General features: G+C 42.4%; 1 protein-coding gene across 3 annotated transcripts in view; it reads left to right on the forward strand.

Moving 5' to 3' along the window:
* Positions 1-24,245, forward strand: part of ZFYVE27 (zinc finger FYVE-type containing 27) — a 55,890-nt gene that overhangs the window by 25,100 nt on the left and 6,545 nt on the right. The window contains exons 8-12 of one of the 3 annotated variants that reach the window (XM_075257867.1): positions 2,434-2,505; positions 4,126-4,242; positions 4,874-5,018; positions 21,603-21,649; positions 23,998-24,079. In XM_075257867.1, the coding sequence (XP_075113968.1) occupies positions 2,434-2,505; positions 4,126-4,242; positions 4,874-5,018; positions 21,603-21,649; positions 23,998-24,079 (463 nt within the window). The remainder of the gene's footprint in view (positions 1-2,433; positions 2,506-4,125; positions 4,243-4,873; positions 5,019-21,602; positions 21,650-23,997; positions 24,080-24,245) is intronic. The other 2 variants (XM_075257868.1, XM_075257869.1) reach the window with 2 other exon arrangements.

Below are 24,245 nucleotides of genomic sequence, written 5' to 3' on the forward strand. Positions count from 1 at the left end.
GGAAAATGTATTCCCTTTTGATTTAAGTTAATTTCTCCCGTTTTGGTTGCTGTATTGTACGACTCCTTACACTGCCCAGAATGCTTTAAGAGCTTTTTTTTTCTGGGTGTGGGAAAGCTGGGTGCTGACCAATAACAGCTTCTAGGAGGAAAGGCAGCCACTTTTTTGCTTAATAATAATGCCTTACCTGCTCATGTGTTGGTATATAGCTAGGCAGATTGTTTAGTCAGGGTTCTAAGAAAGCTGGGTTCCCACTGCCTCTTAAGTTGATGTTGCTTTGCGTTTCATAAAGCCCTCTAGGGATCCGTGCACATGTACTTTTAGGGGGCATTCACACGGAGTAACGCCGGGCATGTATCACAGCCGTACACGCCGGCGTTACGGCAGACTGCCGAACACTTCCCATTCACTTCAATGGGAGCGCTCGTAAACACCGCTGTGAATGGGAAGTGTTCGTCAGTCTGCCGTAATGCCGGCGTGTACGGCTGTGATACACGCCCGGCATTACTCCATGTGAATGCCCCCTTAGCCTTGTTTTTATATTGGAACGACCCCCTACACGCGCCTATGTATGGGGCCGTGAACACAAAACATATATAAGGTCAGGTCCTCTACCTGTCCGTTCTGCGGTCTGGGCTCACTGAGTCACATATGTAGTCCGTGCCGTTTTACCATGAACCTGGCTCATGCAAATAGTCATCTAAGGCTACTGATTTTTGGCAGATCTGTTTCATGGCAATGTCAGCACCAGTAGGCATCCATCATTAAAGGAGCGGTCCATACATATTAGATGGACCGTGAGTTCAGCTGACAGTCATCTAAGCTGTATGGGTTTATAAAGAAGTCCCTGCCAAGGACTTTTCATGATCAGCAGAATACAGGGTTGCCCTCACTGCAGTACTTGGAACAGTGCCATCCACATAGGTAAGGCTGTTTCCGGTATTGCAGCTCATTCCTGTGATCTGGTTCTTTGAACTTGTAACCTCCATGAGCTCTTGGGTTCCGATCCTGACAGATTACACAAGAGAATGTAAATCCGGACCTGTAAAATTCTCCCTGGCCGTTCTGTTCCTCAGCAATATTCCCATCAGGGCTCCACTTTGCCAGTTACTCCTCAGTACTGTATATTCCCAATGGGTGATTATATTGGTACGTTGCATTTTTTTCGATCAGGGTTTCCCTTTAAACACCTGAACATTTTTATTTCTTTCGGTGTTCAGGACTCATTTCTCAAAAAACTAGTTAGTTCTTTTGCAGCCAAGTTTTGGTTTTGCTGACTCGGCCTATGTGAGCAGATTAGATGAAGATTAGACTTTATAATGATATTGGAGCTCTGCTATTTTTCTCCATGAATGATGAGCTTGAACTTTATTGTGACTTTATTAAAGTGATCACCTAGAGCCCATAATATCCCTCCGATCGCCCGAGCTGTCATCCTGTCTGGGGTGTGCAGTTTTATGCCAAAAAAACACTTAATGGAGTTGTCCAGGCAAACTCTCATATAGTAGCAAAAATTGTCCTTCCTTAGTTACTACAGAATTGTCTCTAAAAGTGAAATAATTGTATATTCGGAGCTTGCCGATTGTGTTTCCAAAGTGTTCATGGAGATCTTGGGCTGTTCCAATGTCCTACATTTGCTGGAATGGTATATTACGTGGACAATATTCCGATGGAGTAATGTTCTCTTGCTATCTGGTCACATGATGGATGAATATGGTTTTGTTGAATATTCATGGCGATTGAGTAGTCCCTACTGCAATGTGTGGTTGAGAATGGCTAATGGTTAGGATCGGCTTCATGGGTTTCCCCTTGTTTTCAGTGTCCCAATGTACAAACACATTTTACAGAATTGCCAATTTTTCAAAATTTTACAAAATTGTCAAAGGTTTGTGGAAGATCCCTTCATGTTCCAGCATGACTGTGCCCCTTTCACCAATCTGAGGTCTATAAAGAAGTGTGGTGAAGATACTGGCATGGAGAAACTCAAATGGCTTTAAAGACCCATCAAACCCCTTTGAGATGGAATGGAATTCCCAATTTGAGCCAAACCCTCTCTTTGCAACACAACCTGATCTCATGGTTGCTTTTTTTGGTGGAAGGGGCACACAGTCCCACTGAACCATCCAAAATATTGCAAAAATCAATTTTAGAAGAGGGGGGCTCGTATGGCTTCAAAAGTGGCCATGTCATCATTGGCACTTGTGGTTTTGAATGGCATGTCCAACAATTTTATCCCTGCAAACTCAGGCCACCCATACATTAAATCATTAGTAGAGCCATGTGGTCAAAGTTGTCAAGTACAGTAGACCTAGCCTTGTTATCCAAAGGTTCTCATGGAGAATGTGTCTACATATGGTTATATACGGTTTAGAAAGAATCCAAAATTTGTTTAAAAATATTAAGGAATTTACAAAATTGTCTTTTCTGTGACAGGATCTGTCTCCGGGGAGTGTGGAAGAAGCTGAAGAAGCAGAACCTGATGATGAATTTAAAGATGCAATAGAGGTGGGTGAAAGAGGACATCTATAGTGGTGGCATATGGGCAAAGTCTTTGTTTGACGTATTTTGCAAGTATCTTCTGTTGTTAATGGGTTTAGTATACAGTATGTAGTAGCGCTTGACAAACCTCTAGTCTTGACGGTGACTCTATACTGCAGAGATAAAACTTGTCCAAGCATGCCGATATCAGACAGATTGGCCAACAATCTCGTGTGGCTTTGTTGGTTATTATGAATGTTGACGTTTGGTTAATCCAAAATCTTGATAGGAAAATAACTAGAAATTTAAAGGGGGTTTTCAATGTTTACAATGTTGATGGTTGACTATTGGGTCATCGGTATCAGATCAGTGTAGGTCCGACTCCCGGCACGTCCCCCAAGCACCTGAAGGAAGGGGCTCTTTATTATTGAGCAGGTACAGCGCCGCCATACTTTTTGTAGTGGCTGTGTCTGGTACTGCTGTGACTGTGTTTGGTACCATGCTTGGACACTACCCCAAGTGTAGCATGGTGACTGGTAAACCGTTTCAGGAATGCTGACTGCAGTGCTTTAACCTGATTGGCAGGGGTGCCAGAGTATCGTCCTCCGGCAATCTCATCTTGATTTCCATAGGCCATTAGTATTTTATTACTAGAAAACCCCTTTTAATCTTGTTGAAGACCTCTCGCAAGAAGGCCTTAGCTCTCTGAAGACAGATCTGTTTCATAAGAGTTGAAGACCTGAGTCTTTACAGAAACCATATACATGGCATTGAGAAATCTGAAGCAAACTGAAGACAGATTCCTGCAGATGACTTCAAAAAGTGTTTCTAGAGTTCTTAAGTCAATTTGACCGATGAGAAAATATTAGAACGATAAACCAAGGCTTCATTGCTTATTGTTTCCTATTGTAGCCTGACAAATCATCAATGTCTAGCTGTTTGCGACCAGGTGTGATGTTATATGTGTTGAGCATCATCGCTGGACATTCTCACATTTCTATGGGAATTCCACCGTATTCACACAGTTGACACTTTACAAAAATTTCCTTTGCAGCCACTGACACTGACAAAAATGTGGATAAAGGAGAGATGCAAAATGTAGCTACAAGATAGATGGAGATGATTATGGGTGCTGGGTTGTGGAAGATGCTGGTTCTACTTGTGGAGATCCAGTTGGTAGGGACAAGTTGCAAAATAGTTCTTTTCCAGAAGCAAGCAAACCGTCTCTCTAGTGCGAAACTTGAAACATGACCCTGGTTATCACCAAAATCAGAGACCGTCTGTAGACCCCAGTTTTGGAGTTGTTACTCTTTGCTCGTGTGGAGTTGGAAACTGGTTCGGAGATGCAATGTGTACTGGATTTTGGAAGGCTGAAAATAGACTTTGAGGGTTTCTACCTATAGATGTACTGGAGAGACATGGTTCTTTTCTTCTAGGGGAGAACATTTTTGCACCTTTTTATTTCCCAAGTAGACTGCATGTTCACAATAAGAATCTGCACCTTCCAAGAACCTTCTATCAAGAGCTATTTAAGATTCTGGTGCAAAATCTTCCCAATTTGGGTAAAAAAAGATCAGGTCTGGAGATTACTCTTACCAAGGGTTGGTTCTTAATTGTTTTTTCTTTTGTCCATGCTGCTTGAGAAAGGAGCAACAACTGATGACCATGGTGAGTGGTGGACATGTAATTCAGAGAGACCTTACCGAGACATCTGATCTGTTACATGGTCTCCTCCCCAAAGATTTTTCTCATTCTCTTCCCCAGGTGATGTCACTATCAGACCTGATGCATGTTGTGCAGGTGCTTTTCATGAACTGATAGCTGGGGAGAATGGCAGAGATGCCATCTTGAAATGTTGCTGCCTAATTGGTATGGATGGGCAAACCGTAGACAAAATTATTGTAAAGATCAGAATTTGGATTCAATATTTTATACTTGACTGCATTCGAGAACTTTTAACTGGACCAAAGACTGAGAGTTTCTAAGCCACTGATCCGGCCAAATGTTAGACTCAAGCCCAGATGGATATGTTTCCAAATGCCTTTGGAGGGTGCATGTTGATGGAGGAATTATCTTAAAGGGGTTCTCCAGTTTAGCAAGCCCATTTCCAAATTGGAGAACAGTTACAAAGAGTGTCTCGCTCTGGAGGACTTGGCGTGTCCTGCATTGACTTGAGTGTGGGCACGCTGTAATTCCTAAATTCCCCAGTGGAGGTGCTGCAGCAGATAAGTGGCTGTTAATATACGACGTTCACTTTCCAAACTAATATTGTGAACCGGTCATTTGCTCGCTACATTCACATGATCTAGTGCATGAAGCAAAAATAACCTCTAGACTACGTAACCCGCTGATTCTTGATATTGACAATGGACATCTTTTCACGTTACTTTTTCAGGAAGATGACGATGTGTCCCAGTGTCCGTCGGAGTATGAGCTGAACATGCAGGACAATGGTTTCCTCAGCAGAAATGATGCTATCAAAAGTAAAGTATCCAAACTGACCGAGAGGTTACGAAAACGATATCCCACCAATAATTTGGGTAGGTACTTGTCTTCAAGTTGATCATTTTCCCGATTCTACAATGAAGGTTGACTTGGCCCACCATTAATGCCTCCTATGTTGCCTAGATCTAGTAGATAGTCGATGTTTTCTCTGATCCTATTGCATCCCTGAGGTCACAGCCAGAAGGTTCTTTTAGGACTTTGAAGCCTTCTGGGTACTTAGTAGCTCTATGAATGTGTATATATGGACAAAGTATGGCGCACTGGGTGCTTAGTGGCCCTATGGTTATTATTTGGTACTATATGTGTATTGTATCTTATGATTGCACATAGTAGCCCTATATGGGCAAAGTATGGCACTATATGGGCAAACTTGACACTCTAAATACTTAGTGGCTCTATATGGGCAATGTATGGCACTCTGGGAAGTTAGTGGCACTATGAGTATTATTTGGCTCTATATAGCTCCAGGTGGGTATTGTTATACTTTGGCTGCTTTATTGGCCCTGTATGGGTATAATATGGCACTCTATGGGCAAATTTTGTCATCCTATGGCACTGTGACCTAAAATATGGCACTATGAGGGCACCGCATGGCATTGTATGGTCCCTTCTTGACATTATGTGGACAATGCATGGCACGAAGTAGACACTGGCTATCTTTTGGTAATTGGTGTACATTTTATCTGCACTATTTCTCCATGGACTATGGCGGTATATTCATATAGACATCTATAACATTGGTGTTATTTGGGTAAGGCACGTTGCTGTCCCTCGTTCCAACGCTGTTAATGGATGTTACTTGTACTTATCAGTTTAACAAAGTTCTGGCATCACAACGTGAACATTTTTCTGAAATTCTGTCAGACCGACTAAATATTGGACGCAGATGCCGCCATAGTTGATAAAGCTTAAGTATCTGGCAGACAACAGGGATGATGCATGATCCTCTGAATTTTTTGAGAAGCGCGAGGAATCTCTGATATTCTGGGTCTCTGGGAAGTTTTTGGAACAAACTCACCTTTGTTAGCTGTAATGGAGCAGAACGAATCTCTCTCCAGCTAAGCAAGTAAAACCCGCTACATGGGACGTACATACTTGCCATCTCCTGAGATATGTAACGTGACACGCTCACGCCATGCATGTGAGATAAGTCCGGGCCAGACAAACACTCTTTTCACTCGGCCGGACCCTGGATTAAGAGTTTAGTTTGGGCTTAGCCTGCTAGCTGGAAATCTGAGCCGACTGCTGTGCGTTTCCATGTTGGATGGGAAAAGAATGTAAAATAAACATGGAGTAAGCTGGTTTTACGAAGATTGGGAATAATTGGTAGCAGCGTACTTACTGGATTAACCCCTTGCTGTTATCACATCTGCAAAATGGAGGCGACTGGATATAGGCTGACGAACTGACTGGCGGGCTATTTGTAGTCTATGGGATGATGTAAGAAATATAGTAATATGGAAAAATAGGAGGCGGATTCCATTTATAAAAACGTATATGTCTATCCATCTCATATCTATCTACAGATGGGTTACACAGATGTTCATATATTAGATAGGTGTTAGATATTCTATAGATATTGCATAGACATTTGGACGATATTCCTCATCTAATACCTAATATCTATAGTATATTAGATATTGCATAATGTTAGATACTTTATAGCTATTAGATGGATATTACATAGACATTGGATATATTACATACTGTAGATACTAGTTATTAGATATGACAGATTTTGCATAGACAGATACATATTTGATATTGCAAAGATGTTTCCTATTGTAAATATTGGGTATTACACATTACTTAGATGTTAGATTTGAGATCTAATATAGACATTAAATATATAGATGATACATACAACAACTATTAGATATTACATGGAGATTGTATATTGAATATTAGATATTTGATGCTATGTACTGTAGATATTAGATATATCAAATATTGCATAGATGTTATATAGATATTACATAGCTAATAGGTGTTAGATATTACATTAGATATTGTTATATAGATATTAGATATTACATAGACCTTTGATACATACTGTAGATATTTGGTATTAGAGGAGTATCAGATATTACATGTTAGATAATATATAGATATTCCCTACATTTGATACTGTAGTTATTTGGTATTGGAGGAGTATCAGATGTGGCATAGATATTAGATATTATATTGCTAATAGATGGCTATTACTTACACATTGGATACATATTAGATAGTTCATATATAAATTGGGTATTAGATATTATATATGGTAGATTAGATGGGCATTAAATTAGGGCTGGGCGATTATGACTAGAGATGAGCGAGTAGTATTTGATCGAGTAGGTATTCGAAATATTCGTACTCGATTGAATACTACTAGCTATTCGCAGTAAATATTTGATTCAGAGGCTTGTCTGTGAGGAGGCGGAGTCTAAGATCGGACCACAGCAGTCTCCATTGTGGCGTTGATTGGCCGAATGCTGTACACTGGCCAATCAATGCTGGTCAATTCATTCCTATGAGAAAAAGTAAGCTCCCTCATAACAGCAGGCTGCCAGCTCTCCTGGCTAGCAAGGACGAGCCTGCTGTAGAACCAGCGTTGATTTGTCGCAGGCTCGTCTTTGCTAGTTGGGAGAGCTGGCAGATTGCGGTTACGAGGGAGCTTACTTTCTATCAGCACAACTGCAAGTGCTGTGCAGTTAAAGCGCATGGACCCCATAGACTATAATGGGGTCCGTGCACTTTAACTGCACCGCGCTCCTCCTAAACACTCTCCTCCTGCTACTCATGGACTTGGTGACTCTCCTTTAGTAGAATAGTGGATTCCCCTGAAACGAGCATTTTTTCCCCTAGACTATAATGAGATTCGGTATTCGATCGAGTAGTCGAATATTGAGGCTCTACTCGAAATGAATATGGAATCTCGAATATTTCACTGTTCACTCATCTCTAATTATGACCTAAATAAAAATTACAATAGCGCATTGTACCTCAATTACGGTAAATGGCAATTATTTAGGTCGCGTGCCTTTGATGCCACATCCCCATCACAGCGTGATTAAGTGTTGGCTGAACCCCACAAGATTCATCTTGCGAGGTTCGCACAGTGGGTTCATTCAGAATGAATCTAATTAAATGAACATAGTTGGGTGCTGCCTATTTTTGGACTTGCTTATTATAGACATTAGATGATACGTACAGTAGATATTGCTTAGATATTTGATGTTACATACTCTTCTAATACCCAATATCTACAGTGTGTAACATCTATGTATCTAATGAACATCTAGATCTCTATATAATGTGTATTACCTCATATCTACAGTATGTAACATCTATGAACATCTAGATAATGTAATCTCTATATAATGTGTAATATCTACAGTATGTTACATGTATCCCAGGTATATCAATATCTATAATATATAACATTGACTATCTACCGTATGCAGTGTCTTACACTGTAGATATTGGGTATTAGCTATTATATATTGCACAGATATTCAGTGTTGGATATTATACGGACACAAGATACATATTCGATATTACATACTGTAGGTATTAGATGCATATTTGCTATTACTGTAGATATTGCATACTAGAGGAGTATTGGGTATTACAAAGATATTAGATAGGAGATACATACATACTGTAGATCTTAGGTATTTCATAGATGTTAGATATCGCATATACATTATTATAGAGACATTAGATACCTAGATGTTATATACTGTCGATATTCCATACATGTCAGATATTAGATAGATATTACATAGATACCTCTTATTATAATGTGATACAATTTACTGACAATGTAAAACAATTCTGTAGAATCTTTTCTTAGAAAACCATGTTCTGTGGTTTCTCTGTAGTTCCTCCTGGAAATGTGTAAATGAATATGACTATTGCCATGTGTTAGCTTCCCCTTATTAACAGGTTGTATCCATACACAGTGTGACACTCCATGGACAGTGTGTTATTTCCAGGAGGAATAACAGAGGAATGGCAGAACAGGAGTGTAACAAAAGACCCTTCAGTATTGTTGCTGTAATGAGGACCACGTGTGCTTCCTATCCCAGACCTGTCAGGAGAGCGGAGGGGTCCCCTTTCATGTGAGCAGATGAGTTTTCAGGGTTTGACAGTGTAAATGCTCAGCGATGTGATCTTGTATACCAGCCATTGAAGATAGGGGGCAGCGTGTAATTCCTGGTTGCTGGTATGAGACCTGCTCTTTGTAGACGTCCTCCTCTATGGTATCCATAGGTCCTAATAACCATTTACATGATACACATTCCTGGCTGTGAACCGCTCTAACACTTTACAGATGTAGCAAATCTTAGCTTGACATTTAACACTTTTTCAGTTCGGTGGCATGTGATGTGTTTGTCCATTTACTGTATACAGAGTCATGTCAATGTATCTGAGGAACTAAACCAGCAGCAGGTCCTTAGCGGCTAATGGTTTAGTGTCCCAGGTACTTCTATACTAATGCTGGTCATGCCTATGGGTTTTTTGGTTTTTGATACTTTGCTGGTGCCCCAGACATCTACATATACTGCGCATGAACCAGAAACCTGGCGGGGAATGTCCCTTTAAATAGACCCTTACTAGTAGATGGGTGTTCGGTCCCCCTGGCTCGCCTATACAGGTAATCATATTCATGTTGACATGTATTCGGACCAGTCACTCACTTTTCCTAAGATGGTGATAATTGTCCATCTCCTATCATTCGAGCTGGACGAGTTCCCTGACCTGGGAGGAAATCGCTGTCATTGTGGAGCTGAATACGCAGTGATACCATCTGGAAAATCTCCCTCGTAATGACTAGAGGATAAATTCTATGTCCTGCCTCAGTGCGGTGTGCTGGCGCTCTATAGGTTTAGCATTTTATTCTTTTAAGTTCCAGGCTAGGCAGGAGTCTTCCCCGAGCACAGGAACGGTGCGCCCTGTGCTGATACCACCCTGATGCCAGACACAGATGAGAACAGATCAGGAGTTATAAACTTAGCCCTGAAATCTCCTGCGTCACCTTGGAAATTGGTTACTCCGTGAAAAGTCAGGGATGTGGGACTGTCCATCACCGCACGTGTCCTGGCCAGGGATGTGCTCGCAGAGAGGAATGGCGGAGATTGTCTGAGCTGATGTATTTGTGCTTATTTCAGCAAAACGAATAAATGTGTTTGGATCAGAATAATATCTAATTTTACCCATTGTGTAGAGTTAAAGGTTAGGTTCATGTTTTAAAAAACAATTTTGTGTTTAACCTACAAATATATTCTATGCAAATTATTAAAATTGAACTTGCATTACTTATCCGGTGCTGATCCTGAGTTATATCCTGAATTATGCTCCAGAGCTGCGCTCACTATTCTGCTGGTACAGTCACTGTGTACATACATTACTTATCCTGTATTATACTCCAGAGCTGTGCTCACTATTCTGCTGGTGCAGTCACTGTGTACATACATTACATTACTTATCCTGTATTATACTCCAGAGCTGCGCTCACTATTCTGCTGGTGCAGTCACTGTGTATCACTGCTCTTCTATCTCTACTTAAGGCTTCTACCACCTTACACAATACAGTACTTTTTCGTTATATGTAGGTGGCAGCACCATATAGCATTGATAGTTAGATATCTGTATGGGAGCATTATTTGGCAAATGTTTATTACGTGTATCTGGGTGCCCTGTTTGATACTTGTATTTAAGCACTGTAGCGTAACATTATTTGCACACCAGATTATTAGAGAGGGAACCAACAAAAGATTCAGAGCAATTCCCATACAACAGACGACCAGCCCTGGTCTGAATACCCCTTTGAATAATGTATTCTGCAAGTTTACAAGATGGCGGCTCTAGAAAAGCACAGATAAACAGAAACACATGGACTTGCACAAAAAAGATTCCAAAGTTTCGTGTTTGTATGGGTTTTCTGCACACGCGTATGTTGTATGGATTCCGCACATTTCATCATACAGGGTGGTAACACTCTCTGTTTATTTCATTAACTTCCAATAGTCTCTGCAACAACATTCGTTTTTCCTGTGCGCGGCTTCAGATGTTGTTGAATTGATCCATTTTCCCAAGATGGACTGTTTGCTTTACATTTTACTGTGAAAACAAGAGTGAAATCTATCACTTCCCTGCCTCTGTTTTCTACAAACTTTGCCAGGCAGATACATTGGATATTACCATATGGATAGATCCTGATTATTTTTGTGCTGTACAGACCTACCGCAGCGAGGGAATGTAACGCAGTATGCGAGATGATGGAAATTATCATGATATCCAAACCTTGGTATGGACCTTGTATGCAATAGTCTATATTCTATCATAGAGCTGCAAGTGTGGCCCTAAATACTGGTACAGTCACTGTGTACATACATTACATGACTTATCCTGTATTATACTCCAGAGCTGCGCTCACTATTCTGCTGGTGCAGTCACTGTGTACATACATTACATTACTTATCCTGTATTATACTCCAGAGCTGCGCTCACTATACTGCTGGTACAGTCACTGTGTACATACATTACATTACTTATCCTGTATTATACCCCAGAGCTGCGCTCACTATTCTGCTGGTGCAGTCACTGTGTACATACATTACATTACTTATCCTGTATTATACTCCAGAGCTGCGCTCACTATACTGCTGGTACAGTCACTGTGTACATACATTACATTACTTATCCTGTATTATACTCCAGAGCTGCGCTCACTATTCTGCTGGTGCAGTCACTGTGTACATACATTACATGACTTATCCTGTATTATACTCCAGAGCTGCGCTCACTATTCTGCTGGTGCAGTCACTGTGTACATACATTACATTACTTATCCTGTATTATACTCCAGAGCTGCGCTCACTATACTGCTGGTGCAGTCACTGTGTACATACATTACATTACTTATCCTGTATTATACTCCAGAGCTGCGCTCACTATACTGCTGGTGCAGTCACTGTGTACATACATTACATGACTTATCCTGTATTATACTCCAGAGCTGCGCTCACTATTCTGCTGGTGCAGTCACTGTGTACATACATTACATTACTTATCCTGTATTATACTCCAGAGCTGCGCTCACTATACTGCTGGTGCAGTCACTGTGTACATACATTACATTACTTATCCTGTATTATACTCCAGAGCTGCGCTCACTATACTGCTGGTGCAGTCACTGTGTACATACATTACATGACTTATCCTGTATTATACTCCAGAGCTGCGCTCACTATTCTGCTGGTGCAGTCACTGTGTACATACATTACATTACTTATCCTGTATTATACTCCAGAGCTGCGCTCACTATTCTGCTGGTGCAGTCACTGTGTACATACATTACATGACTTATCCTGTATTATACTCCAGAGCTGCGCTCACTATTCTGCTGGTGCAGTCACTGTGTACATACATTACATGACTTATCCTGTATTATACTCCAGAGCTGCGCTCACTATTCTGCTGGTGCAGTCACTGTGTACATACATTACATTACTTATCCTGTATTATACTCCAGAGCTGCGCTCACTATTCTGCTGGTACAGTCACTGCGTACATACATTACATTACTTATCCTGTATTATACTCCAGAGCTGCGCTCACTATTCTGCTGGTGCAGTCACTGCGTACCTACATTACATTACTTATCCTGTATTATACTCCAGAGCTGCGCTCACTATTCTGCTGGTACAGTCACTGCGTACCTACATTACATTACTTATCCTGTATTATACTCCAGAGCTGTGCTCACTATTCTGCTGGTACAGTCACTGCGTACCTACATTACATTACTTATCCTGTATTATACTCCAGAGCTGTGCTCACTATTCTGCTGGTGCAGTCACTATGTACATACATTACATTACTTGTCCTGTATTATACTCCAGAGCTGCGCTCACTGTTCTGCTTTAGGAATCCTTCTCCAGACACTCTTGGCAGTAGTTTATCTCCCATGACGGTGAAGTATAGCGCATGTTAGACTACCAGCTATACCTGCCCAATTCTATGTAGAAGTGAATAGAGTAGCAGTGTGCCTGTGTACACTAATACAGAAAAACAGGACCTTGCGATTGCTCAGGGTCTCATTGGTTGGATCTCCACCAATCTTCAAGTTATCAACTACCTTGTTGTCCAATCTTTAATGGTTAATAAACATAATCCATGTGCATGACCCTAAAACAATCCAGTTTGCATGAATGGAACCAATTTTTCAGTTACGCAAATTTTTCCTCAATAAATTTGCCACGTGTGAATTTCCCCTGTGACTGGTTGGGGAATAAGTTGATTTGTATCCTTACGAGCCAACCTACAATGTCGCTCCTACAACCGACGACCACCTCGGATCAGCGCTGATGGAGGTCAGTTCACCAGCTGAGCAGATGTGGGAGAACAATTCCTTAATTCTTTGTCTGCCCCTCTCAGTGAATGTTACGTAAGCCGCGTTTCCTGTCTATTCATTATATTGGTGTCCAGGGGAAACCACACTCAGATCTTCAGATATTGTGTCCGCACCTCCCCTTTAGCTGAGGTCCATGTATGGAGCATCCCCTATGGACTGGAAGGGTTCTTTTATTGACTGCTCACATAATAGTGGGAGCTGTATTCTGTATATACCACCATATTGTTTGAGACATTACGTATTCCCAATAAAGACCTTATAATATAACTATTTGCTGTCAGCGCTATGATATACTAAATGATACACTTGCCTAAAAGGAGTGGCCCATGTAGATAAACGCCGGCGGTGATGGGATTGGCTTGTGTTCCCGGCAGCTGTAACCCTTCTATAAATGTCTGTTATAATGACCAGACCAATGGGCCTATACTGTACAAACCTGCACTAGAACTGTATCTCACATCAGTTGTATCTCACATCACTTTCATAAGAATCCTGGGTATAGCTCTAAGTGGTGCAAAGATAGCATGTGCATATAGGCACTAGTACTCGAGGACCCGTAAAGTCCTCCCTGTCACATAAGAAGACCCCAATATTATAAAAGGCACGTGTAGCAGAGCGCCCCGATAGAGATTTTGTACTGGGGCCCACAAGTTTCAATAACAAGGTCATGCAAGAGGTAACATTATCCCAACAGATGTACACCAGTTACCTCATACGTGTCAACGTTTATTACCAAAGTATGATGAGGTCGTGTGACCTTTATCATGCTTACGCTAGGTTCACACGTTGGTCGGATTTGTTGGTGGACTGCATGTCAGTTACACACAGTGCCCGGTGGCCCCCATTGACTATAATAGGACCCGTCAGGTGTCCGTCGTCAAAACTAAAAGCGACGGAGAAAAAAAGTCCTCTGTGCGGACTCTCCGACCCAGATGTAAACATAGCCTTAGTAAATCCAGCCCAATGGTCACAACTTTCTACATATTTGGGGTATGAGATCCTATGACCGTGATGGCGAACCTATGGCACGGGTGCCAGAGGTGGCAGTCAGAGCCCTCTCTTTGGGCACCCATCTATGGAACAGATCATACTGTGTGGGTCCAACGTGGAGCAAATTATACTGAGTGGGGGCCACTGTGGAGCAGATTGTACTGTGTGGGGACCACTGTGGAGCAGATTGTACTGTGTGGTGACTACTGTGCAGCAGATTATATTGTGTAGGGGTCACTTTGCAGCAAATTATATTGTGTGGGGGCCACTGTGGAGCAGATTATACTGTGTGGGGGACACTGCAGCAGATTATACTGTGTGGGGACCACTGTGCAGCAGATTATACTGTGTGGGGCCACTGTGCAGCAGATTATACTGTGTGGGGACCACTGTGCAGCAGATTATACTGTGTAGGGGGCCACTGTGCAGTAAATTGGACTGTGTGGGGGTCATTGTGGAGCAGAAAACTCTATAAAGCCCCATTCATATGACCATATTTTGCAGGTCTGTAATTGTGTGCAATTGTGGATCCGCACGTTATTAAGGTTAAATTGCCGTGTTGGCACTTCACGATAATTTAGTGGGTTTGGGGTTTCAGTTCTGAAAGGTTCGCCATCCCTGTCCTATGATGTCCATAAGCTGTCATCTCTTAGTGAGACAACCCCTTTGACCCGTAGACCACGGAATCTATTGACCCCTCTGTCGTCGTGTCTTCGGAGCTCTGTAAGCCGGTGCACCGCCTCCATCCAACCTAAAGCGCGGCCTATAAACCATAGTCAATAAAACGGGAATAAAAACAAAGCAAAAAAACCCCTTCTCTATAAACGTGCTTTATTGTATATGAGAGAGGTTTATGCCTCTGCTAGAAGTTACATTTTCAGGCGGCAGTAAAGTTTGCTCCGTCACCCTATAAACCTCCTCCATGCCGTTGCATTAAAACCCATCCCTGTGATGGGACTAAAAACATTTTGATTAACTCCCTTGTCAGATATTCATGGAGCGCCGCTGATCTCCGTGCAGGAGGCATCTATCTCTGTTAGCATCACTCCGAGGCAATCACAGCTTTATTATGCGTGTGATAAACGTATCCTATTGTAATGGCCGCCATTGCTTTACTATCTTCCTTACCATCAAGGCATCGGGAGGCCTGAGCGCAAGGATTGGCGCAGCAACCCCAAGGAGCTGGAGATTGAGGAATTTATAGTCTCTATGTAAAGCAGCTGTGCGTCGAGTGGGGAGAGCGTGGCGATAAATCCTCCGCTGACATGCCCTTTGCTTTTCTCATTATACTAACAGACCTCAAAATTTTTTTTTTTTCCCTTTGTACTCGACAGGCAATATTTTATGTAAGACATATCTAATAGATGCGGCTTTATTTCTCCCTTATTTCGCAATCATATAATCCACGGCTCCGTTATAAGCGACATTTGTTTCAATAACCACTCAATATGCAAGTAAGAAGCAAAGTGCTGAAACAAATCCTAGAAGTCTCCTCTCATGTGGCTCTGTCCGGTGTCGTCCTATGCCGATACGATGGTGACGGCCACAAATATGTCATTCTGATTCTATATACCGTGTGTCAGTGTTTACTGAAGTTCTAAAATTCTGTTCATGACCTAGGCTTTAGCTCTACGTCCCACCGGGTTAGCAGATCGTTCACAAGTCCTGGAATCATTGTGAAGGATAGATGGAAATGTTCCCATGTTGGATGGTGGGGCTGTAGAAGGTGCTTGTGGTGTCTCAGTGCCGGTCCGCTCCGCTGTTTATGGGGTTTCGTGTCTTTCCTTCTCTTTGTATCTCTCCCTTTTTCTCTTATTTATTTTCTTTCTCCTGTCCTCTGTTTTCTTCTCATATCTCGTGTCTTGTGTCTATCGTCTTCTTTTAATTCTTTCCTCTTTGTTATCGAGATCTTATTCATTCTTTTTCTCATTCCTTGAGGCCGGAGTTTCTTGCCAGTCTTAATTCATTCCTCATAAGGTGCAGGACGCTCTATAGTTATAAAGGAGCCTCGCGGTATTTCTTACATAGGTCAGTGCCGCTGGAATCAGATCTGTGCTGGTCAGGAGGTGGTGGAGAGTTCTGCTCACTTCCTCAGCACGTTATGGTAAATCTGATGGATTGGGGCGGTATATGCACCTTCTATAATGGTGACAAGTGAGGAGGTAAATCTGGGCCATTATCTCTGTTTCTGTTAATTTTGTGATCTCCTTTTCTCCTTTTTTTTTTCTTTCTTTTCTTCCTTTCTTTTTCTCTTTCCCTCTTTTCTCTCTCTCTCTCTCTCTCTCTCTCTCTCTCTCTCTCTCTCTCTCTCTCTCTCTTTTCCATCTTCCCCTTGATCTCCCCATTCCTCTCTTTCTTTCTTTCATTCTCTCTCTCTCTCTCTTTTCCAGCTTCCCTTTGGTCTCTTCATTCCTCTCTCTCTCTCTAGCTCTTTTCCAGCTTCCCCTTGGTCTCTTCATTCCTCTCTCTCTCTCTAGCTCTTTTCCAGCTTCCCCTTGGTCTCTTCATTCCTCTCTCTCTCTCTAGCTCTTTTCCAGCTTCCCCTTGGTCTCTTCATTCCTCTCTCTCTCTCTAGCTCTTTTCCAGCTTCCCCTTGGTCTCTTCATTCCTCTCTCTCTCTCTAGCTCTTTTCCAGCTTCCCCTTGGTCTCTTCATTCCTCTCTCTCTCTCTAGCTCTTTTCCAGCTTCCCCTTGGTCTCTTCATTCCTCTCTCTCTCTCTAGCTCTTTTCCAGCTTCCCCTTGGTCTCTTCATTCCTCTCTCTCTCTCTAGCTCTTTTCCAGCTTCCCCTTGGTCTCTTCATTCCTCTCTCTCTCTCTAGCTCTTTTCCAGCTTCCCCTTGGTCTCTTCATTCCTCTCTCTCTCTCTAGCTCTTTTCCAGCTTCCCCTTGGTCTCCCCATTCCTCCGTCACCACCCCTTGCCTCCCTTCCCGTCACCCCTTTTTCTGTGTATGGAGGAGCCGGTGCTGTATTTCCAGCAGGCTGTAAAGGTGACACACACTGAGCTTTAAATAAACAGACTTAACAGAATTATGTGATCCAAATGTGCTTTTGTGGTAAAGCGAATACCCCAAGAGGCCGCCGCGCTGAACCTTTGCCCTGGGGCTGCAGAGTGATCTTTGATGACCCGCAGACTGCTCGCTAGAACATGGTGGTGACAGAACTTTAGTGCCTTTTATTAATGACCCAGGGAATTGGGCCGTAGTAGCTGGTATTATAAATGTCTGCTGAGATGAGGGAAGGAAAAGCTTTGAAGCCGCCGGATACAACCGTGCATATTACTGGCCCTATAACTCCAGCCGAATGCTTTATGTCTGCAGACTATTGAGATTACAATTCTCTAATAACCCTGTGCATACAATGGAAAATGGCCAGAAAAAAGTTCATACATTATGCACATGTACTGTAAAGTTATTAGACCTAAAGGCGGCCTGCAACACGCAATGGTGGCAAGAGCAGCCCCACATATGGGAGAATGACTGGTAGATTGGTCTACGTAACCCATTCCTGATGCAGGTTACATGAGGCGCTGTCTGTCTGTCTGGACGGATGGCTGTTGTGTATTAGCAGGTGTAATTACCTTCTAATGACTGGTTTATGTACATACGATGTATTCCATCATAGGTGGAAATGAGCCGCACCTGGTAAAATACCGCGGCCCAGGCGACAGGTGATCCCTGCAAATTAGACTCATTTTAGGCTTCACAAAGCAAATAATGTCCATTGCATAGCAAAGACATCTGGAAATCAGGTCTCCCCAACTGGAGGTATAATAAGGAGGGACTTTCTATGTCCGAATCTCCAAGTTTTCCAAAATTAGGAAAAAAAAAAAATGGGCTAAGGGATGTTTACAGGGGGGAAATGGTTAAAATATCAAATGTACCTTTAGTTACTTGTTAACTCCCCTGCCATTCCGGTGATTCTAATTGGTCTTTGTTTCTTGTGCTGCAGCCAATCACTAACTTGCATAATACACTGTGACGCAGAGCGCTCTGTACAATAGTGAGTTCAAGTCCCCTACTGGGACTTTAAGAAAAACAATTAAAAAAAATAAATTATTTTAATAAGTGAACCACATTTTAAGAAGAAAAAAATTACATGTAGAGGGGTTCGGCGGTCTCAAAATTCATCCCCCACCTCTTAGGGATGACTTCCTCAGTTGTTACATAACCAGATGCTCTTCTTTGGCTACGGACGGCTCCTTCCATTACCTCCTATTAGTTGTACAGCTCCTGGAAGCTTCTATTTACAATGCCCGGGAGATCGGATCACAGCACAAATCCAAATGAAGAAACTTTGGTTTCCAAGGCAAATGCAAAAACCCATAAAATGACCACCCGCGGGTCTTCGTGCAGAGATTTCATTTGCTATTTTGGCCTGATGCACACGGCATGCGGCAGAACAGTAAATCACAATAATACCGTAAAAGTAAAACCCGAGAATTTATAGAGGTAACACTTTTACAATTACAGGAGGGGGAGGAGGACTTCAGGTATGGCTGATGTTTACAGGCCCGAGCTGTCGGCTCCTCCACCCGCTTACACAGGAACGCAGTAGGTAATAGGAAAAAGATGTTCTCACAGTCTGATCTGTCTTATAAACCCTCGTACAATCTCCGGGCGTCCGTCCTGATGCATTATGGGAAGGAATGTTATGGCCTGGGCTGTACGAAGAGTGGAATTTATCTCCTGATAGCAAGCGTATAAAACCAGAGCGAGATTACAGGGTGGCAGAGAAATTCCACCTGCAAATACTGTAGAAGCCCTAGAAATTGTTCCTCCAATAGATCTGTAGCCCTCAAAATTGGCATCCATGTCTTTTTCACGAATCTATGGACCCAGGGTCACGTTTGATGCCGTTATTATTGTTTATATAGCACCATTAATTCCATGGTGCTTTACATTATTATATTAATTCCATGGTTCTGTACATTATTATATTAATTCCATGGTGCTGTACATTTGGGGGTTACATACAATACACAAAATATACAGGTAGATATACTAACAGTGACCGACTGGCACAGTGGGGTAGAGGGCCCTGCCCGCGAGGGCTTACAATCTATGAGGGAAGGTGGTAGAGATAGAAGGAGAGGGGGAGACTGTACAGATGGCGGTGCGGTGATAGTGTTATTGGGGAGTGTAGGCCTTCCTGACTAGGGAAGTCTTCAGGGCCTTCTTGAAGCCTGTGATTGTGGGGGTCAGTCTTATGTGTCGTGGTAAGGAGTTCCAGAGTATGGGGGATGCACGGGAGAAGTCTTGGAGACGGTTGTGTGAGGAGCGGATGAGGGCAGAGCGGAGTAGGAGGTCATTGGAGGATCTGAGGTTACGTGTGGGCAGGTAGCAGGAGATTAGGTCAGAGATATATGGAGGGGACAGGGTGTGGATGGCTTTGTATGTTAGCGTTAGTAGCTTGAACTCAATTCGCTGGGCTATAGGTAGCCAGTGGAGGGACTGGCAGAAGGGAGCAGCCGATGAAGAACGGGGGGTGAGGTGAATTAAGCGGGCAGCGCAGTTTAAGGTGGACTGGAGGGGGGCGAGACTGTTTGCTGGGAGTCCATGGAGAAGGGTGTTGCAGTAATCTAAGCGGGAGATTATGAGGGCATGGACGAGCATCTTGGAAGTTTCTGGGTGAGGAAGGAGTGGATTCAATGGATGTTCTTGAGCTGGAGGCGGCAGGAGGTGTTGAGGGTTTGAACGTGTGACTTGAAGGATAGATCGGGGTCCAGGGTAACCCCAAGACATCAATGCCGGTGGGACTGGGGAAAGTGGGGTTCCGTTAACTTTGATAGATGGGTCAGGTGGAGGGGCCATACGGGGTGGGATGAAAATGATGAACTCCATTATTTATTTGTTCCATGGAGCCATGGCTGTAAGAATAATGGAAGTCTGACTAGCCACATAGAAGTTACAGATAAAGCCAATAAGCCTTAGCGCTTGTGCTGTGTCTCCATTTTATGCAATGTTAGCCACCTGAAAAAACACAATCTGCCCCTAACCGGAGGAATGTCTACATAACCCAAAGTGCGTATGGACCTGTCATTGGTTTCCATCAACCCAGTCGCCATGGGTGTGTATGTAACGTAGCGAGCATTGTCCATGTGTGTTACATTCCCATCCCCGGGTCTATAACATGACTGGTCTGTCTTGTAAATGACTGCTGTTCTGCACAGGGGCCTGTACAATATCTCCGTCTCAGGACATGGTCTTGGGCTGTCATCATCCATATAATGCATAGGCTTGTCAAGCTGTCCACACGGTGAGGATTACCAGGAGGGCCGATAGATTCCATAAATGACACAGACTTCATTACACGGTTTCTTTTACATTCCTCGCCAAGTCTTCGCACTTGCTGATCTGGATTCCTTGGCTAATGGTAGGAATGTAGCTGCGGTATTGGTGCCTTTCAGCTGTCGGAGCCGGGCCATGAATTAATGGAGTTCTGTGCAGGATAATGGTTTTAGGTCTCCCATATGATGTACGTCCCTAGTGCCGCCTGCCATTTATCAGAGTGCTATCTGTATAATGTTTCATTACAAGAGCGATTCTACCTGAGAGCACAATTCACGCTGCGCCGGCGCTGCTACGAGGTCGTGCAGATCACGTAATATCCATAGTCGCATCCGCACTGCAGCTTCTTACGCTGATGTCATCATTTTTGGGAAGAAAGTTTTGAATTCTGGCCTATAATTTCAGGTGAATCTAGTTTTAGATGCATTAAATAAGGGCAGAAAATGCGACAATGTGCACCTTCCATTGTGCCGAAATTCTGATGGAAAATTCTTAAAGGTGTCTTTTAAGATTAATAGCTCATCCTTCTGGTTATTAGTTGAAGATCAAGATCCAACACCCCAGACACCCACTGATCATCTGAAGCAACAGCAGCGTCGCTTCACAGGTCAAGTGATGTCATGTTAATCGGTCACATGACCTGGGAGCAGCTCAGTCTCATTCAATTAATTAGAGAAACAATACCAAGAATAGCCACTATACTAAGTAAGGTGCCGTGCTTGGTTTTCAGTGAAGGCTAGGGTGTCTTCACACAACAGGTAGCCGTCCGATAGCTGATGTCCTATTCTCCATTAGCTGTAATGTTGGCCCTACATGTACTGATGTGCATAGAGATATTGAGGGGGTACAACACCTGAAGCCCAAAGGTTTAGATTTGGAATAGAGGGTCATTGTTATCACGTCCTAACAAGATTTTGTGTTTTGTTTTTGCAGGTACATGTACTGGATGCAGTGCAACATTTTCAGTACTGAAGAAAAGGGTATGTAATATAAAGTGTATAAGAAAATAACTACTATAATACTGCCCCTATGTGCAAAAATATAACTACTATAATACTGCTCCTATGTACAAGAATATAACTACTATAATACTACCTCCTATGTACAAGAATATAACTACTATAATACTACCTCCTATGTACAAGAATATAACTAGTATAATACTACCTCCTATGTACAAGAATATAACTACTATAATACTACTCCTATGTACAAGAATATATCTACTATAATACTACCTCCTATGTACAAGAATATAACTACTATAATACTGCTCCTATGTACAAGAATATAACTACTATAATACTACCTCCTATGTACAAGAATATAACTACTATAATACTACCTCCTATGTACAAGAATATAACTAGTATAATACTACCTCCTATGTACAAGAATATATCTACTATAATACTACTCCTATGTACAAGAATATAACTACTATAATACTACTCCTATGTACAAGAATATAACTACTATAATACTACCTCCTATGTACAAGAATATAACTACTATAATACTGCTCCTATGTACAAGAATATAACTACTATAATACTACTCCTATGTACAAGAATATAACTACTATAATACTACCTCCTATGTACAAGAATATAACTACTATAATACTACTCCTATGTACAAGAATATAACTACTATAATACTGCTCCTATGTACAAGAATATAACTACTATAAGGCCGGGTTCACACGGAGTATTCTGGCTCGTCATTTGGTACGTAGACGCCGCAGGAGGATTTGGGGGCCGTATACGCTCCCATTGTTTTCAATGGGAGCCGGTACCGTACACGCGGCGCTATTTTGCAGCCGTGATTTTGCAGCGGCCGCAAAATAGCGCTGCGTGTACGGTACCGGCTCCCATTGAAAACAATGGGAGCGTATACGGCCCGCAAATCCTCCCGCGGCGTCTACGTACCAAATGACGAGCCAGAATACTCCGTGTGAACCCGGCCTTATACTACCTCCTATGTACAAGAATATAACTACTATAATACCGCTCCTATGTACAAGAATATAACTACTATAATACTTCTCCTATGTACAAGAATATAACTAATATAATACTGCTCCTATGTACAAGAATATAACTACTATAATACTGCTCCTATGTACTAGAATATAACTACTATAATACTACTCCTATGTACAAGAATATAACTAATATAATACTGCTCCTATGTACAAGAATATAACTACTATAATACTGCTCCTATGTACTAGAACATAACTACTATAATACTGCTCCTATGTACTAGAACATTACTATAATCCTACCTCCTATGTACAAGAATATAACTACTATAATACCGCTCCTATGTACAAGAATATAACTACTATAATATTGCATTTTATATAAGTATTATCTGTTTAATGTAACTCAGTAGACCCATCCGGGCACATGATAGTAGATTGGTATTGATGCAGGTGAGGTGGGTGAGATCAGGGGTGTCTGGCTTAAATAGAGCCCTCTGACCTTCACTTTGGAGGGTCCCCGGGGATTATAGAAGTTATATTAACTCCAGTCAGTGCTGAACTTACTTGGAAAATCTGATGCTGGCTGATGGCGGGCGCCCATGTGTCCCTGACTGTTCTGCGTTCATTGATCACTGCCATAGCGCTCCGTCCTCATATCAACAGCACAAAACCGAAGCCAAAATGGGCATTATAGCAGGGGGTGATGGGGGGTGATGCTGTGACATGATGACATGTGATACAGGTTAATGCAGCTTTGTTTAAGTGAAGTTATGAAGGAGACCTCTGCAAGTTACAACAAGAATGGGCTTTATATGTAGAAGGATTTCTGTATCCTGAACTTTTTGGCGTAGTCTTCTTGGGCAGGAATAAATGGAGAAGAGTGCGGGCCCCTTGGAAAGATCGACACTCCTCCAGACACTTCATTCCAGTAATAGAGGGATCTTGTGTACCACACTTCTTCTCGCTAGCACGACAGAAGGTCCTCCAAACCATTGGCTGCTCCTCTGCCCCTTGTTGGGCAATAGGGTGTTCCTTTGGACAGTAAACTGATCAGTAAACTCCAGCGATAATCCAGTATCAAGTGTGACATTTTCCTACAGTGCCCCCACAGGGGAATTGAAGTATTACATTGTTGCAAATAAAATCTATCTGATGTTATACAAAGATGTGATGGGAACTTCAGAGTGTGAGGAGCTTCTACCTTCAGCCCCCTCTGTCTGATAGCCCCTAAATTGGGTCCCCCACTCCTATACCTGAAAAGGCTATTGGTTATATAGCAACTGTTATATTGAGATGTAGATTCACACACTATAACCAACATGGTGTTTTGTCTTTCAGAGGAGCTGTAGTAACTGTGGCAATAGCTTCTGCTCCCGGTGCTGCTCTTACAAAGTCCCTAAATCGGTTATGGGGGCCACAGGTAAGTCCTCGCACTGTAATTATATACACAGGAGGAATTTGGGGTGTCATGTCTTGTTCATGTCTACTCAGATGGCGATACACTTGTACCCAGTCTAGACAATGCTCTGCAAGCGTACTAGTAACATTGTACAGAGCTTGTCCTACTGTGTGTACCATTGTGTCCA

The sequence above is a fragment of the Leptodactylus fuscus genome, chromosome 10 (genome assembly GCF_031893055.1).
Source record: "Leptodactylus fuscus isolate aLepFus1 chromosome 10, aLepFus1.hap2, whole genome shotgun sequence".
NCBI classification, from domain to species: Eukaryota; Metazoa; Chordata; class Amphibia; order Anura; family Leptodactylidae; genus Leptodactylus; species Leptodactylus fuscus.